The following is a 17,710-nucleotide window of genomic DNA, read 5'->3' as shown; positions in this document are numbered from 1 at the left end:
AGTTTTTTAAAACAACTTTTTTGTGGGAAAGCAATTTTAATCAAAAAATAGTCATAGCAGAGCATTTTTACAATTTTTAAAATGCCCTCTTTTGGGGGTCTTTAAGGGGCTGAAACCTTAACAAGATAGTGAGTCCATGTCCTCTTGCAAGATGCAGTGTGCAGGATTCTTTTCTTAATTTAATGTCCCCTTTTTCCATTCCACCTGTATTCAGTGAATTTTATAACTCCCTATTGGACTGGGTGGACTGGAACTTGTTTGACAGGAAGTTGAGCAGGTACCAAAATTTTGACTTTTTGGTGGGTGAACTATTATTATTATTATTATTATTAATATTATTCTTTAGCTCCTATACGTGGCCTCCCTGGTGAGCACATATTGTTTGAAGTACAGTCAGCTGCCATCTCGTCAGGAACATGGAAGCTAACTTTCAAAAGGAGAGTGCTAGAAATGAGCTGAACCTTAGGGCGGTTACGTAAAACTGTGGGTGTTATCTCGTATATTTATAAGAGCTCTTTGTCATACATTTTTGTTCATTTGTATTCCTTAATTTTCTGCGACTATCAAACATGCCGATGCACACAAACTGACATCAGTCTCCAGTGTTTTCTCTCACACACATGCACACAAATTCACCTGCATCCAGCTCTGTCAAAGTTTCAGGCCTTCCATGTGAGAAAGGTGGGTACCAATATCAAACATTATTTTTCATGTTTCTCTGATGTATTTTTCTCTTTACTCTGACTCCTCCATACTAAAAGACAGTCTGTAATATTAAATGAGAGCTTTTGGCCCAATATGAGCACTGAAAAGACACCAGTTTGGTGGCAGACTGATAGCTGAGAGGACATCCACAGTTGCTACAGTACATGCACTCTATTGGCCCTTTTCCACTAGTACCTACTCGGCTCGACTCGGCTTGACTCTACTCGGTTTGAGAGCTTTTCCATTAGGTGGTAGTACCTGGTAGCAGATACTATTTTGGGACTCACTCAGCCGGGGTTCCAAGCGAGCTGAGTTGAGCCGAAATGTGACGTAAACGCCGCGCAGGCCACTGATTGGACGGGGAGCGATGACACATGAGAGCGACTGGCAACAGCAACCGTGCGCATTGATCATCGCTGAAGTTGGCAAAGTCAGAAAATGGCAAGCAAACCGGTACCGTGGTCAAATGAAGAGGTGGAGACTTTTCTGTGCTTTGTGGCGGCCCAAAGAATCCAGAGGGAGCTGGACGGTGCGCCGCCTTGCTATGACGACTCCACCCATGGTGAGGTGGTACTCAATTGTAATGGAAAACCACCTAAATCGTGTCGAAGCAAGTAGGTACTAGTGGAAAAGGCGCTTAATAGCATCTAAATATCTGTATGCTATCAGTTCAACACAGATTCCTAAGCTATTTTATTATATATCTTTAGAGTGTTTTAAGATTGTATTGAAAACGATGTGTGTTTTTGGGTTGATTAACTTGGCCACCTGCTGCACATCACTTTTGATTGAATACTTGCTCGATAGATGGCAGCTCTGCATTTTGTTTTAAACTTGGACTGTCTTTTTAAAGGAATACTCCAATGTTCTGGGCAAAATACTCTTTTTCCAACATACCCAGACTGAAACAAGATGTTCAATATCATCTAGTAGAGAGAACCACATACAGTGGAAACATACCGCACACTGGACTGTGTAATGAGGATCTTTTATTTAGATCCTCATTACACAGTCCAGTGTGTGGTATGTTTCCACTGTATGTAGTTCTCTCTATTAGTTTATCCCTTCGCCACATTACCGGCACCTAAACTGCCTGCTGTGCATGGGCATTTTCCTATTTTTCCTGAAGTTGTCCTATTTACACAGTGTATCATGTGGATTTGAAATACATGTCATGGAATTTAAAAAAAAAAAAAAAAAATGAGACGTTTTAAGAGAATTTAATTTTTGCCATATCTTCCTATACCTTTAGGATTACTGTGATGGATGGAAGGATAAATGTGTTCAGTGGTTACATGTTTTTTGTTTGTCTTTTTTTTTTTGTTTTTGTTTTTGTTTTTTTTTTAAATGAGTGTGTGCCTTAATTCCTAATGTGGTATTTTTAAGGAATTTTGATCATCAAATCAATTTTCTAGTGTTTAAAAATGCAAACGTCGCACCAAATCTGTGTAACCAGTTCTAACATCCAAAATCTTTCTGCAGCAACTTATGAGACTGTAGAATAAGGCATATAAATAGGCATGGGAATGGCCATAATATGCTTCAATTATAACGTTCAAAAGTCATTTACCCTAAATTTTCAAAATTTGAATAGGCACTAAATCACACTGTTCAAATGTACAGATTTATGACTAGAATAACTTGACACTCAGAGCTATGCTGCATCTCAAAATTTACTTCACGTTCCCAGTTTTCAGATGATGAATGCCACTTCTCTGTAGCATCTACTCTTGACCTTTTATCGCCTCCTCAAGATTTCCTGCGTGAACTCATCTCCATTCCTTTTTTTTCCACTTGTGGTGTCAAGGCTACTTCTCTATTTACGTTTTAAGTTTGAGGACTGTAAGCATTTAATAAATGTTTGTGGCTTGTTTGTGTGACTTGTGATGCCTTTTTTGGTCATTTAAATGAAAAAAAAAAAAACAAACAAAAAAAAACTCTTGAGATTCATTTTTTCTGAATCACCAATAGGACATCATCACTCTTGACACTACTTTTTCTCATTTTTTAATATTATTTTATTGGCATTTGTGCCTTTATTTGACATGAAGATGGGGATGACATTTTATACCCTGTCCTGAAATATCACCTAAGATCTTTGTCATAGGCAATATTTCAGGACTGCAGTACTGAATCTAAATTTATCTACAGCTAATGTTGGATTGGACAAACACTATTGCAATGATGCTGAGGTTTGCTGGAGACGGTTTTATTACATTTTTTATGTGACTTGCATCAAAGACATCCAACTTATGTCATTTCAGCTATATAGCTATTTATAGACAGCCTAATCTTGCTGACATCTTAAAACAATTCACTCAGCCTTCTCCTGTCATGTCTGTTCTTTGCTAAGTGCCAGATCTAGCCTCTGCTGCGTTTGTGCAGTGATGTTACCATAGAAAAATGTCAACAGTTGCTGTGTCTGTGTGAATGAGTGAGTGAGTGTGTGCGTCTGTGATCTGGTGGGGATGGGGATGTAGAATGAGGAGTTAGAAATTAATTTTGATTTACTTATCTTGGCTCGGACCACTGAATCACTTCTATGGTTGTGTCAGACATGAACGTCATTGCAACTCACAGGTCAAAACTCCACTGGTCACTTCTCATTATTGCATGTAATAAACCCACGTTGAAGACATGAAATAAAGTAAATGAAAAAAACATGAAAGACCAGCCAGGAGGGAGATCAGAGGTGAGCAAAAAATGGTAACTTCCTTAAATCTTTCCGTTCTCATCATGTACTGCTGTCACAATGCATAAGATCAGAGGTCTCTCATTGATCGAGTGTAGCTTATATATTGTATCTAGTAAAGAGGGAAGGAAGCAGAAAAAAAAAATCAATGTGATGCAAAGTGCGGTCTGCATTGCTGGTTATTATCATCCCAGAAAATGAGCAGGTATGTGATGCACTGTTTTGACTTTTTATGATGGCAAAAATTAAACAAAAAAAGGGTCTCTTGGTTGTAGTTCACACAATGTCAGCAGATTTTTAAATGTCAGTTGACGGTTTTGAAAAGCTCCTGTGTGCATCATAACAAAAACTCTGATAAAATGTCTGATGATTTACATATAGAAAGGTCACAGCCACATCCCTAGGCGTCCAATAGACATTAACACTTCAGACACGTTCATTGATTTGAAAAAAAAAAAAAAAAAAGATAGGTTCAATTTCTCAGAATAGGTACATTTAGTGAGAATGTGCTGATGCCAGGTTTGACCCATATTATTAAAAGTGATTTCCAGGCTTCGGCTTTTCCTGAACTATCATCATTCTTTAATGGTTCCACTCTTTCCTCTGACAAGGAAGATAACGAGAAAAGTTAGAAATGATCATCACAGTGTGCAGCGGATGAGAAATGGGAGTTCATTTTTGGACTCAAAAGGGGCGTATTTCATCTGTGCAAGTTGTACTTTTTGTCTGCTGCTGCTCTTTTCTCCTTGATGTCAGTGAATGGGCCTCAGAGAAACTGTCATCCAGTGAGGTTTTGACACTCCCCTGTACTGCTGCGGGATGATGATGAATGAACCCGCTGTTGGCTAAGAAATCTGGAACATTAATCAGAGATCAAGCACCACGCACACACACGCACACACACACACACGCAGCAATATGTGTTCATGTGCATGCACATCCACACGTGCAAATGTGTGGATGTGCACCACACACATCATCAGCAGCAGTAATGACAATAAACAGAGCAAAAATGACAAATTACTGTCACATGTACACTTTGGATATGACTTGTGATATAGAGCAAGGCAAAAACGGACAAAATTCCTAATTGCCTCTAAAACGGAAATCTTGAAATCATTTCACTGTTGGCATTTTTCCGCTGTATGATTTCTAGAGGTCAGAGATGGTGAGAATAGAAAATCCAGGAACAAGTGAAAACAAGGACAGCAAGGCGATACTTTAAGGGTGAGACACTTTCAAGGGATTTTCACACTTTCTTTTCATGCAACTTTTGTCATCCGATCAAGTCAGGACGCATTAACTGTCAAGTCTGTATGCTCCAAGATCGGATCTTGCTCACTTTTGGATCAGATCAGCCAGACCACATGCTGAGGTGTCCTGGCTCACACTGAGTTCAGAGCTCACTGAAGTGTGCACAACAAATTGCCACAACCCGGACCATTTATCAATACATTATAGTGGAATACATCCACATTGGCATATATCAGATAAGGCTGGTCACATTGAAGTGTCAAGTGTGGACACAGCTGAGTTCCTGTGTATATATGACCAACATGTATTTTCAAATGAAAGGCCCATTTCTAATATCAAACTTGGTGACTTAACAAACAGGCTCAGAGAGTCATTTGAACTCATTACTCCGTGTCTACAGACAGGCACTGTGGCCTTGACAGTTTCATCTGCCACCTCCAAATGCAGCTGAGCACCCACTCACATACTTTCACCACCCAAGCAACAGTTGCTCTTAAGGAGTGCAGAGGAGCGTAGAGGGAAAAGGAAGATGGAGGACATGGAGATGAAGGACAAAAGTGGTAATTGATTAAGTGACTGGCTGAGATATGACCGGCTTTATTTCTATTAGACACTGTAGCCTCCCACCTTAACCCGCTGTCCTCTTCCCCGTTCTGAAACCCTTAGCCATGTCAACCTCTATCTGCTTTGCACCTACTGCAGTCAATGCTATCAGCTCTCTAAAGGTCATGGAGGAAGGAGTCATTTTCTACATAGTGTCATGCAGATCACAGAGTGCCGCAGAAGCCATTTTTCAGGCTTCAGTGATTACCAAGGCCAAGCGTTGCCGGTCTGTGTTGACATGCAGTACATCCCTGTTCTTCAGAGGAAGTGTTCATTGTGTGAGCCAGACAAAAAAAAAAAAAAAAAAAACTTTTAGAGGAAGAAAAGCCTTGCTGTGGTGTATATTGTCGTGTGTCAGAGATGATGATACTGTCTACTGGCATTAAATGTCATCTAACAGTATCTTCACTCTAAAATATTGTCATTAGTATTGGCCCTTAGAATTACATATATGTCAAACAACAGTATCTCACAACACATATCACTTAGTGTTAATTGATTACAGCCTTCAGTTCTTTGATGTTTGATTATGTGGCTGTTGGTTGTTTTCTACCTCTCCCTGCCAGCCTTCACCATCTTCTACCTCCTATGTTTATTCCCCTCCTCTCGCTCCGTCCCACCTCTCTGCAGTCCCTCTCTATACCACCTACTCTCCCCCTCCTCCTCTTTCTCACTCGATGCGTTCCTGCTTCTTGTCCACTCTCAATTCCTCTCATTCACCTCAAGCAAACCCCCACCCCCCACCACCACTTTTTTTTTTTTTTTGGTCAGTCAATCAAATACCCTGTAGATAAACCAGATCTGCCTGACTGGGTCAAGAAGATCTGGCAGATAGATTCAGACACACACACACACACACACACACACACATGCAGTATTTAATCCCTCATAGTCCAGCGGGTGATTCCTAATAGGATTCTGATGGGCAGATCTACAGCATATTGATTAGGTTAGGTAAGTGACCACAGAGTTAACAGGAATTATACAAACACAGATTTAAAAAATAAACAACAACACCACCACCACCAACAACAACAACAACAACAACAACATCAACAACAATAATAATGATATTGCAATCATCATTATTACTATGTCTACCCTTGCGGTGTCACTGTAATTGACATCCTGGTTCTCGCAGATAAAAGGCCCTCCCCTCTGCTTTGTGTTTATCTTGCTGTGTTTTGCAGTGACGCTCTTGCTGCTCTCTGCCCTTTGGAGGGAACAAATGTTATGAATGAAACCCCCCCTGGGGAGAAGTTTAGACACTCCTGTGACACACATCTCCCCTTCAACTTCACTGCTTCACTTAGTTTGCTCATTTTATTAATTAGTTAGTGTGGGTTATTTTTGTTTTATTGCCTGATTGCGGTGTGTATATGCCCCACTGGGTGCCTTTCTTTACTTGTGTGTGTGTGTGTGTGTGTGTGTGTGTGTGTGTGTGTGTGTGTGTGTGTGTGTGTGTGACAGGCATGTTTATGTGCACATGCTTGTCACCCCTAAACTAATATTTTTAAGGTATTCCCTGGGGCTGGGAACACAGGAAAGTTGAATCAGCTATTGACTCTGTCCTCCTTCATTAGAAGACAATAAAATCACCAGTTTATTGATTCTTCTCTGTAACCTTTACCTCATCTGATCTACAGCACTCTTTCCTGTCCTTTTGTCTTTTCCCCCTTTGCTTCAGTTTCCTTCTCTTTCCCATCTATCTGCTTTCCTCCATTTCTCCCTCTCTTCCTCCCTTTCATATTACTCTCATTTCCTTTCAGTCTTGTACATTTCCATCAGTTCCATCTTCTCTTATCTATTTAATATCCCCTTTTGTTGAATGACTTAATTGCCTCCTCTTAATTCTCTTACACTTGAACATATTTTGTGTGAGTGACCGCAGAATGACCCCACCCTGTGTGTGTGTGTCCCTTGAGGGACAGACGGGGTGGGGAAAGGGGAAGGTTGATTACAGTAACAGGTCAGGTTTTCACCCGATACTTCCGGAGAAAGATACAGCTTCACTCATGCATCAAGAACCCGAGAATGAAGGATAATGCGAATATAAATCTCTTCTATAAAGACAAATTTTGGCAACTGTATGGCATGATTCAACTTTGAGGGGCACTGGGAAAAAAGACCACTCTCATATTCACTGAAGAAATACATTTACAAATCTTTTTTCTGGCTGTTAGAATTACACAGATATCAATTATCAACATTTTACAATTTTTTTTAGACTGTGCAGATGTGGAAATTGGCATGCTGTACTTAAAAACGCATCAGGCTTGCAAAGTATAATAACACTATTGAGATATCTGCTACCCACACTCACCTTTTCTGATTCCCATGTGTTAGCAGGGCTTCTGTCATTGTTTTTGTGTTTGTGGAGCTGTGTGGGTGGCAGAGTAACCAAGTCTAAGATGGATTTTTTTTTTTCATGGGCTACTCTTACATTTTACACAACAGATGGCATTGGAGGGCACATCTGCAGGCACTTCTGCCGATTTACTCTCTCTGTGGTGTTCGTCTGCGCGCGCATGTCCGTGTGTGTTTGTGCATGCACATATGCATTTATGTCATTTTCTGACATTGGAGTATTGAAGACAACTTCAGGAGGGAGGGGGGCAGGTGGAGGTGTAATACGAGAGAGAGGGAGACACAGAGAGAGGGGGGCTGAATCAGACTGAGAAAAAAAATGAAAAACAGTGAGGAAGAAAGTGTTGCTGGCCAATAAGTAAGGCGATAGAAGGGGGTCCAAGCAAAGGAAAAAAAGATACATAGAGAAAAAGAGAGAGGGAGGGAGGCAACAGACAGAAACAGACAGAATACTCTTGGGGGCAAAAGGATGAGAGGGAAAGAGACAGTGACAGAGAGAATGAGAGCTCTTATGTCACTGTGAAGAGGACACGTCTACTGTCTGACCTTTTCAGATGAATTCACACCCCTCCACTCGCTCCCTATTGGGTCTCACCCAACCTTAAAAAAATGTCCTTTATCTCTCTCCCTAGCTCTTATTTAATCTTTTCTTGAGCTTCTCCAAGAAAAAAATGTCATTGTCAGGATACTATATGGCTTTGACCCTTGTGCTATTTTCGACTGGGTACTTGTAATGGTGGTTGTTCTGCTGTTGGTGTCAGTCGCCCTGGAAGAGAACACAAATGTCTAAAATGTGCAAAAATGTTCCTCCCTGCTTCCATGCCTCTACCCTTTTCCCATGTAACAGCTAACCTCCTACACATGTTGGGATATAATTTCGGCAGAAAGAAAAGTCATGGGATGGGATGTTTCATCAGTTACACTTATGGGTTCTCTGTGTTTATTTGGTGTATAAAATGAGAGCATAAGAAAGAGAGCCAACAGGAATTACAATGCTTGGCAAAACTGGTTGTTCTGTTTGTCGTTAGAAAGTATATGGCCGAAGATATCAGGGTCCATGATGATACAAACAATAAATAATTTTGAGGCTCTGATCCAGCTCCATTTGATAAAATAGCATGTCCTGGTTTGATGACTGTTTACCTATAGCCCTCTCTTTTTATATTGATATACCAAGGATACACATTATAATAGATCCACGTCCACTTACGTCCCCACCTAGTGTCCACAACTCAGAAATTTTGCCCTCATCATATTGATTGAATGGCACACTTCATGTAGAGGTGCTGCTCTCTGTGGGAGAAACTATGTAACTACACATTGTGGTGCATTTGCACTTTGTTAGGCGAGTTCTGTAGACATTTACATGTATTATTTTTTCTTTCTTTTCTTCTCGATAGTCCTGATTACTGCATGAACACTGCCACAGATGCATCTTTGTCTCTTCTTTTCACACAGAAGGTGGGCTTTTTCATTTAATCACAAATTGAGTCTCCCGCATAGAAAATGTCTCACTAAGCGGAGCGACCGCCCCCCCTGGTGCCTCCATGTTTGAAAAAGCATCACTAAAGTGCCCTGTAGAGTGCCAAAAACAAGTGGAATTGCCCCATTGTCTGCCCTTCACATAGGGAAAAAAGATTGAATGCCCTCTAGGGTGCCCCTTCATGCAATAAATAATAAAAATAATAATAATAATAATACTAAATTATAATAAATGAGGTGTCCCTATGTGTGTGAAACTGTGGGACGTTTCTTCATGGATGAGCCTCCAGTGGAGAAAATGTGATGTGCTGCTAGAGGACAGGAGCCCTAACAATGGGTTAAACGTGAGGTTCCCCAGGTGTCTTTCTGATGAAGAAAACTCAGAAGGTGCCCTCTGAAATGCCCTTCCAAGTGAGAAGACACCATGAAGTGCCCTTGCAACGGAGTGAAAAAAAGTAGTGGAAAAAAGAGATGCAGCGCCCTGTAGTCTCCAGCCATGTAGGGCCGGCTTTACAAAGTGAGGCTGTGACAACAAGCTAGGGCTGCCACCAAATACTGTGCACAGTGTTTGGTGGCAATAAGTTAGGCTCATATCTTGTTAGTATTTTGATGTAATCTCTGATATAATCTGCACTGTCCCTGTTGTTTTATTTTTCAAAGTAGGCTTTAGGTTAGTTGTTGAAACTTCCATCTATTCCACCTGTACAGGTTTTCAGTTTTAGCTGCAGCCCCTTTCCACAGTTCAGAGGTCAGAGGGGCTCCCACTGCAAGTGCTTTTATAGATAGCTCTATCACATTTTTAGCCGAGATTCTTAGCTAAGGAGCTAGGTAACTTTACAGGTACCTAACTTAGCTGATTCTGTGCTCAATTTGGAAGTCAAGTCAAGCAGAAATGTAAAAATCCCTTCCTGAGGCAATTATTTGAGTAATTAGCGCACAAAGTCTGCAGTACTTTAAAGTTTGGTGTGAGTTGCTTTTTCATTTAATTTAAGTGTGTGTGTGTGTGTGTGTGTGTGTGTGTGTGTGTGTGTGTGTGTGTGTGTGTGTGTGTGTGTGTATGTGTGTGGCCAATGTCAACAGTTGTTATTAATCACCCACAGGAGACAGTACAGTTGTTTACTTTCATCTCTCCACGCCCACCCGCGCCTGCGCAAACAACCTGTTTTTCTTGCTCATGATGAGAGGCACGGACTTTATGAAACGGAGCGTAAAACAGTAATAAACTAATAAACTTTAAACCTTATCATTATTATGGAGGCAGAGCTGTAGTTTCCGCTGCAGCCGGAGAGCCGTGTGACGCCGTGGCTCAAGTGTCGCGATAGTACGCACTTCTCGTTGAAGCAAACTGGAGGGATTTCTGAGTTTCCCAGCTAACAAGCTAGCAGGGTGAGGACAACTTCTCCACAACCAACCTGATCTGCACAAACAGGTGAAGTTTGAAAGGTGAGTGCATGTTTATGCTTCTAAACGACGCTCTCATAACGCCTGCTCCCTCCCTGGGGTTACTACATACACACTTTTGAACAGCTAAGTTAAAGGAAGCAGCATTTAATTCTCCTGATGTGAGGTTCACACATGAGCCAGAAAACATTAAACACAGATCCACATGCAGTTTAGGACCCCTTTAGCATCCTCCAAGATGTAAAGTTATATCTCAGCTCAGCAGGGAAAGTGAACAGCTCAAAGTAATAGTTAGCTACTAGCGTTAAAGGTTAATGTACCAAATATTTACTTTGTTTATGCTAGGTTAGCCCACTTAGCCTCTTTGACAGTTTGTAGTTATGAATAATGCCAAGATAGCTAACCTGAAGAAGGCTATCCTAAGAGTTACAGAAGATTAAAGCTGCCAGTTTCAGCGTCATACCTCTGGCTAGCATCTGACTAATACCGTTATGTCTATTAACCAGAGCTAACTAAGGCTTTTGTTGTTTTTTAGTGTCACTGCACTAAATTCAGACTCTACTTTCCCTCAATCTGTACTCTCCATTTGTGTGGCAACCTCAGAGGCTGTGACATGGATCTAGAGGATGACACCACGGTGTTTGCAACCCTCAAGTCCTTCAACTCCTTCATATCCCGTCCTGATCCTCCACAGCGTCTGTCAGAGCAGGCAGCTGCGGGTGCCGGCCTGCAGATGCAGTACAAACGCAGCATGGAGGTAAGACACACACTCACCGCCTCAGCAGTGAGATGGAGAAATGCACATACATGTTTCAAATGTCCTTGCGATAACAGTGTGTCTTGTATTTTAGTTGTTAGAGGCAGCAGAGAAGCTTCACTCCAAGAATCAGTATCTCCAGCTGGACCAGGAGAAGAGGCAGATGGAGCTGAGTCACAAGAGAGCTCGTTTTGAACTGGAGAAGGCCGCCTCTGACAGCGCACGCGACTTTGAGGTACGCCTGATACATCCTCATCCAGTCATCTCTTGTTACAGATATCATGATACGTTGTAGCTATCACGATTTTATATTGATAGATAGTGCCAGCTGCTAAAGTAACGTTCATCGCAGACAGGTGTAAAATAAAAGGAAAAAAATGTCTTGAAAAATGTCTTGGTAAGGTGCTGAGCCATTACGAGCCACCAGAGCAGCTTTGGTGCTGTTTAACTTGGATTTTCCAACCCTCTGGAACTTACTGAGACACCTTGTTTTTTTTTCATTAATTTGTCACCTTTACATGCTACAATAAACTGTGATGAAATTTTTAATAATAGTTGCCCTTTTGGTATTAATTTTAGAGCTTTTTTTTTAAACAAAACAAAAAAATCATTGAGGGGGCATTTCTGCTTTGTTAGACAGGCACGGTGGAGAGAAAGGGTGTAAATGCAGTGAAGGACTGGGGTCGGATTTGGAGCTTTCAATAAGCATTTATTTATTACCATTAATTTAGAGAACAGAGTCATTTATGTTTTTACCTCATCATGATAGGATTCTGTTGAAAGATGATGGTAACATTGAATTACTGCAGAAACCTAGTACACATTCCCACAGGTATGTTTTCCTTCTCTCTCACTCTCTAGCTCGGAAAACCTCATGTGACCTGGGTAAAGAGTCAGGGAAGACATTGTTTAAAAACTGCGTGTCATCATTTTGTGTTACAGCGTGAGGTGGACCGGAACCAGGAACTCTTGGGGAGAATAAAACGTCTAGAGGAGCGAGAGGCAGAGTCAGCGAAGAGCCAGTCAGAGCAGGTGGAGGCAAACCGAGCTCTCCGCAAGAAACTGGAGGGCCTGACCCAGAAACTGGAGGAACGAGACTCTACACTGGAAACTGCTAACCAGGTATACACACACACACACACACACACACACACACACACAATTTTGTGTGTTCTCCTTTCTCCTATATTATGTGTTCTTGTTCTGTATGCTGTTCTGCAGACCATCAGTGCGTTAAAGGATGAGATTAGAGAGTTGAAGCAGAAGATTCAGAACCAGGATGCCACCATTTCCACTCAGACTCTTGAAAACCAGGCACTGGAGGAACAGCTGGACTTACAACGCAGGTAAATGCACATGCTCACACATAGATATGCTCACATGATTTGCCACTCATCTAGCTCTGTTTCATGCTGTTTCACACTGAGTTGAATATATGTACTGAAAGGCATAAATACTTAGTACACACATATGCTAGTATTTGTTTTTTTTGTGTGTGTCCCTGTATGTGATGGATCTAATCATCAGGAAGTACCAGGAAGTGTCTCAGCTTTGCCAAAGTCTCCAGTCTGCCCAGTCCTCCTGCTCTGAGCACATCATCAAGATCAAGGTATGCGACACTTACAGCACATGCACACATAACACTGTCTCTGTTTGTATTCCCCTTGGCCTGTGATGGAATGATATTGTCTTTTGAGCCTGATAAATACTGTATTCCCATCCATAACACCCAATACCGATATGCATTTTTGTTAAAATTGCAGTACAAACACAGGCGCAAAGCATGTTAAGTTTTTTTTTTTTTTTCAAAGAAGACAAGGGGCAAGTCACCCATTGTCAGCCAAAACCAAAGAGGACCCTTTGTCTTTTTTGTTTAACCTTTCTTTGCCAGTCTGCACCTCACTGGCTGTCCGTTTTTATGTATGGACTAAGCCTCTTTTGTCTTAAGATATACATGTTTTGTAACCAAAACACCATGTTAGTTTTACTTCATTGCTAATTTTTCGGTTGTAGTAACTGAAAAGCTGCTAGAAAAAAAGCTCACACAAATGCCAGTTTCACAGTTAGCCAGATATTGGCAGTAAAAATAACACTGGAATTTTATTGCTTTTTAAAGCCAACCTTGGCTGATGTGGATAGTGTGCCGGTATATCAGTCCATCCATACTTTTGAGTGATCTGATTGTCTCTCTCTATCTCACCAGGAGTTGGAGAGGCGTCTCGCTCTCCAGGAGCAAGACGTTGTTATGGTGCGGACTATGAAGTCAGAGGTGGCCAGGGTTCCAGATATGGACAAGGAGTTGAGGCGTCTCAGAGAAGACAACGCCTACCTCAGGTGAAATACTGTTTTAACTTTTTAATATCTCTGTAAAAGTTGCAGTTGACACAGTGAAGTTGGTGGTTTTCAAATAGAAAGGCATTGTTTCTTGTTTTGACATCAACAGCCAAGTCCAACCCCATAATGGTCATGGATATTAATAATAATGATACTACTACCAATACTACTACTACTACCACTACTACTACCACTACTACTAATAATAATAATGCTAGAATTTTATTTATATAGCTCCTTTCATACAGGGCAGCGCAAAGTGCTTTACAATATTGTGAAGATACAAGAGAATAAATAGAAACAGCTAAAATTGGCAGCAGAGGATATATGAGGTTGTGAAGGATTATGAAATGACAGAGGATCAGTAATGTAGCCCAGTCACAAACCATTAAGAGCCTTACAAACAAATAAAACAACCTTAAAATCAGTTCTTAAAGACGCGGGTAGCCGGTGCAGGTTAGCTGAAACTGGGGTGCCCTGCTCTTCTTGTTCTGGTTAAAAGCATGGCAGCAGAATTCAACAGGTTTTTGCAATGTCATGTTGGGATAGAACCAGTCATACCTTTGCAGCACTTCTTAAATGAAAGAAAGCTTTGGTCACCTTTTGTATGTGGGATTTAAAATTTAAGTCTGAGTCAAGTATAATGCCCAGGCCTGTGACGTCAGATCTAACCTCTGAGGCCAAAAGGCCAAGTTTGGAGGCAACTGGAGCCTAAGTGACTAATATCATTTCTCTTTTCTAACAATTTAATTTAAGAAAGTTATTCCGGGGCGCCCCAGTGGCTCACCGGTTAAGAGCGCGTACCATGTGCTCAGTCACGATCTCAGCAACTGAGGCTTGAATCAGGCCTTTTGCTGCATGTCATCCCCTCTCTCTCCCCTGCCCTTCCCATCTATCTCCACTGTGACTGTCAAATAAAGTAGAAATGCCAAAAACTAATCTTTAAAAAAATAAAAGAAAGTTATTCTGTGTCCATTTGTTTTTTTTTTTTTTTACTGCAGCCAAACTAGTTGTTAAATGGCAGAAGTTTAGTAATCATTTGGGTCCAATGAAATAAAGTTGCAGAAATTAAGCTTATATTCTCTGATAACATCATCCAAAGGAAGCATATATAACAAAAAAAAAAGCCAAGGACCAACACAGCTTTCCCCAGCAACACCAAAAGCCAAGTCATATTTCCTTGATATACGCCCTCCCATAGTGACAAAACACTTTCTCCCTGAGATTTAAGAGTGGAACCAATTTAAAACACTCCCAGAGAGGCCATTCCATTTCTCAAGGTGTTCTGTATGAATATTGTGAATATTGTTGGCGTCACTGCTAAGCCTGAGATTGCGGACCACCTGGATCAGGGTTGTCTCATAGATGTGATTTGTCCTGATCCCTGATTGAAAGGGGTTTTATGGCTGCGATTTTGAAAGATTTTAAAAAAAAAACAAAAAACATCCAGTTTCAAGAGACATGTTAATGATCTTTCTTGAATAGTGAAGCATACAGTTAAAACAACTCTTTAAAAATGTTTTTGAACTGGACCAGTCACTGCTTTAACAATAGCCGTTTCTTAACAAATTATGTCATCTATAATATTTCGGATGAATATAGGAGCAGATCAAAACTACGTCCTTCCGGTATTAGATGCTAGTGCCAAGCTTTACAGTTAATTTAGTTTTATAATATTTGCTTTGTCCACTTCCCTTCCTCCCTGTCTCTTGTTGCTCTGTCCAGGGAAAGCAGAGAGAACAGCAGCTTGCTGAAGGAGGAGGTAGAAGGGCTGAGGAGGAAACTGGAGAGGATGGAGAGAACCAAGGAGGAGCTGGTCAACATGGAACTGGAGAAAGAGGTACCCAGTGTGTTGGTGCAGCATTGCTTTGATTGTGTGGTTCTGTGATGTATCCTTGCATATTGTGTTTTTGTAAACACTACATGTATTAATTTTAGTAACAGCCTTGGTAATATGTGCATACACATGAAAGACGCATAACATGAACAGAACACACACGTTGCTCTCCAGCAGACGGTTTAATGCCACATGCTGCCAGGTTTTAAGCGACCGCTCCATGGCAGCAGTCTGTCAGGCTGTTTTGTGAAATGGATTGCTCAGTATTATGAACAGCGTCAACAGTAATTTATATCAAAATAACATTAAAAGAGAGACTTAACAGTGTTTAAAAAACTGACTGATAACCATGAAAGCTGTGTAGGCCAGGCTGGGTTATGCAGCTTTGTGGAAAATTTATATGACAATATTACAAACCAGTATACAATCCGGATCTGTAAGCTGCCCTCTGTTTTGCAAATATACCAAATGATTTAATCTTCATTCAGGTGATAGAGGCTAAGTTAGACTTAAGACAAAGATTTTTTTCAGCACATGACAGGCAGAGTCACTTTTGCGTGAGATGTGGTTTTCCAGACAGGTGTGGTTTTCCAGACAGGGTTTAAATTTAGGCAGGACTAGGCATTAATCTGGAATAATTAAAATGACACATGCTGACTAAAGATAAATTACATCTGGACTGTGCAATCCTGGACTGTGCAATCCTTGATTAAATTTAAAGTTATAATTGACCAGATTCATGTTTTTCTTAGGTTTGTGGACACCTTTGGTGAGAAGTGGTCATTGCTTTTGTGTAGGCTCAGTGTAGGCGCAAGCTCTGCACGATAGTAAAGATGCTCAGGGCTGTTGTTGTTTCCAGGAGTTAAAACTTTTCATGAACTGACTACAGGTTGAATCACTTTTACATTGTATCAGTCAGTAATAAAGGATGAAATTGTACATCTATTGATGTAAAACGGTTGTGGATTATTACTTTTAATTGAAAAGCAGATGCTCGTAAAGCTCTCACAAAGCTTGGACTGCATCTGGAAAAGCCTAGAATTGTATAGCATTTGAGATTAAAAAAAAAAAAAAGATAGACGCTGTTTCCCTTCTGACAAACAGTAATGTGAGGTTAAATCTGCTTCTAAGTACATTTTATTGTCTTTGTATTAGAGGTGGCATGTTTCGATCCAAAGCTTGTTTCAGTTCAGTTTAAATGTGAAGTAAATGTAAATTTTATTTGTAGCTGAGAATCATAGAACAATTCAGCATTTCTTGAACCTCAGCAGCACATATGATTCGGTTTAATCCCTGTCTGTTAGGGATTTAGACTGTTAAGTCAATGGCTTATAGTTATAGGCCTTTCTAATGATCACGGCATTTGAATTCAGGTGTAACTGTATGATGATATAATTCACATTTCTTATGAATTAATCAAAACAATAAATAAATTAACATCTTAAAATATTTTTAAAACATCAGTTAACAAAAATATCTACTATCAACTACTAACTAGTGTTTGGTAATGCTAGCCATTTGATTATTGTATGCATTTGTTATGAGTAAAACTTATCAGTAAAAATACATAGGTTTATTTTTTGCACATACACAATTAAAAGAAAAACAATGAGAATATATCTATTTGTATAAAGGAAAACGCTCCAGCATATGTGCCGCTGAGATTGAAGAAATGCTGCATTGTTTTGTCATTCTCAGCTACAAATAAACTTTACATTAAGATAATTAATTTAAACTGAACTGAATCGCGCTATGAATCAAACCATTCTACCACTAACATGGAGAACATAAAATATTTTAATTTTAATTTTAAAATTTACATTCTGATGCTGTAGTAGTGGCAAACCAACATCATGTGCTTTCACTCACAAATATATTTTATTTTGCTTTGTGAAACCTCAGAGGCTGTGTGAGAAGCTCCAGGCCTGGGAGAACCTGGGACAATCGACTGGACTCAACATAAGGTCAGAGTGTGTGTGTGTGTGTGTGTGTGTGAGAGAGAGAGAGTGACAGACACAGAGAAAGACAAGTCTTCCAAGCTTTAGCCTTTTCCATCTGTATTTGTGATATAATTTGCCACCACCAGGGGGCGCTGTGGTCACTCTTAACACACTGCCTCTTCCACAGTCCTGCTGTGGTTTTGGTTTGATTCCTTGGTTTGATATCCTCCCAAACGAAACCTGTTTAACACATTAAGTGCCATATTGCATTCATGTACTATAAGCTATGGGTTAGAATGAGTATTTGGAAGTTAAACAGGGCATAGTTGCTTCTGTAA

At 40.4% G+C, this 17,710-nt stretch overlaps 1 protein-coding gene across 3 annotated transcripts in view; it reads left to right on the top strand.

Annotated features, from left to right (window-relative positions):
* Positions 1-10,400: 10,400 nt before the first annotated feature.
* mad1l1 (mitotic arrest deficient 1 like 1) overlaps positions 10,401-17,710 on the top strand; it is a 68,072-nt gene continuing 60,762 nt past the window's right edge. The window contains exons 1-9 of one of the 3 annotated variants that reach the window (XM_030060973.1): positions 10,401-10,546; positions 11,108-11,261; positions 11,356-11,496; positions 12,204-12,383; positions 12,483-12,607; positions 12,789-12,870; positions 13,465-13,595; positions 15,321-15,435; positions 17,335-17,396. In XM_030060973.1, coding sequence (XP_029916833.1) covers positions 11,118-11,261; positions 11,356-11,496; positions 12,204-12,383; positions 12,483-12,607; positions 12,789-12,870; positions 13,465-13,595; positions 15,321-15,435; positions 17,335-17,396 — 980 coding nt within the window. In that variant the 5' untranslated portion in view covers positions 10,401-10,546; positions 11,108-11,117. Of the gene's footprint in view, positions 10,547-11,039; positions 11,262-11,355; positions 11,497-12,203; positions 12,384-12,482; positions 12,608-12,788; positions 12,871-13,464; positions 13,596-15,320; positions 15,436-17,334; positions 17,397-17,710 lie in introns of those variants that run through there. The other 2 variants (XM_030060981.1, XM_030060987.1) reach the window with 2 other exon arrangements.

This window comes from Myripristis murdjan, chromosome 1 (assembly GCF_902150065.1).
Source record: "Myripristis murdjan chromosome 1, fMyrMur1.1, whole genome shotgun sequence".
Lineage (NCBI taxonomy): Eukaryota > Metazoa > Chordata > Actinopteri > Holocentriformes > Holocentridae > Myripristis > Myripristis murdjan.
This window is presented reverse-complemented; position numbering and strand designations above follow the sequence as displayed.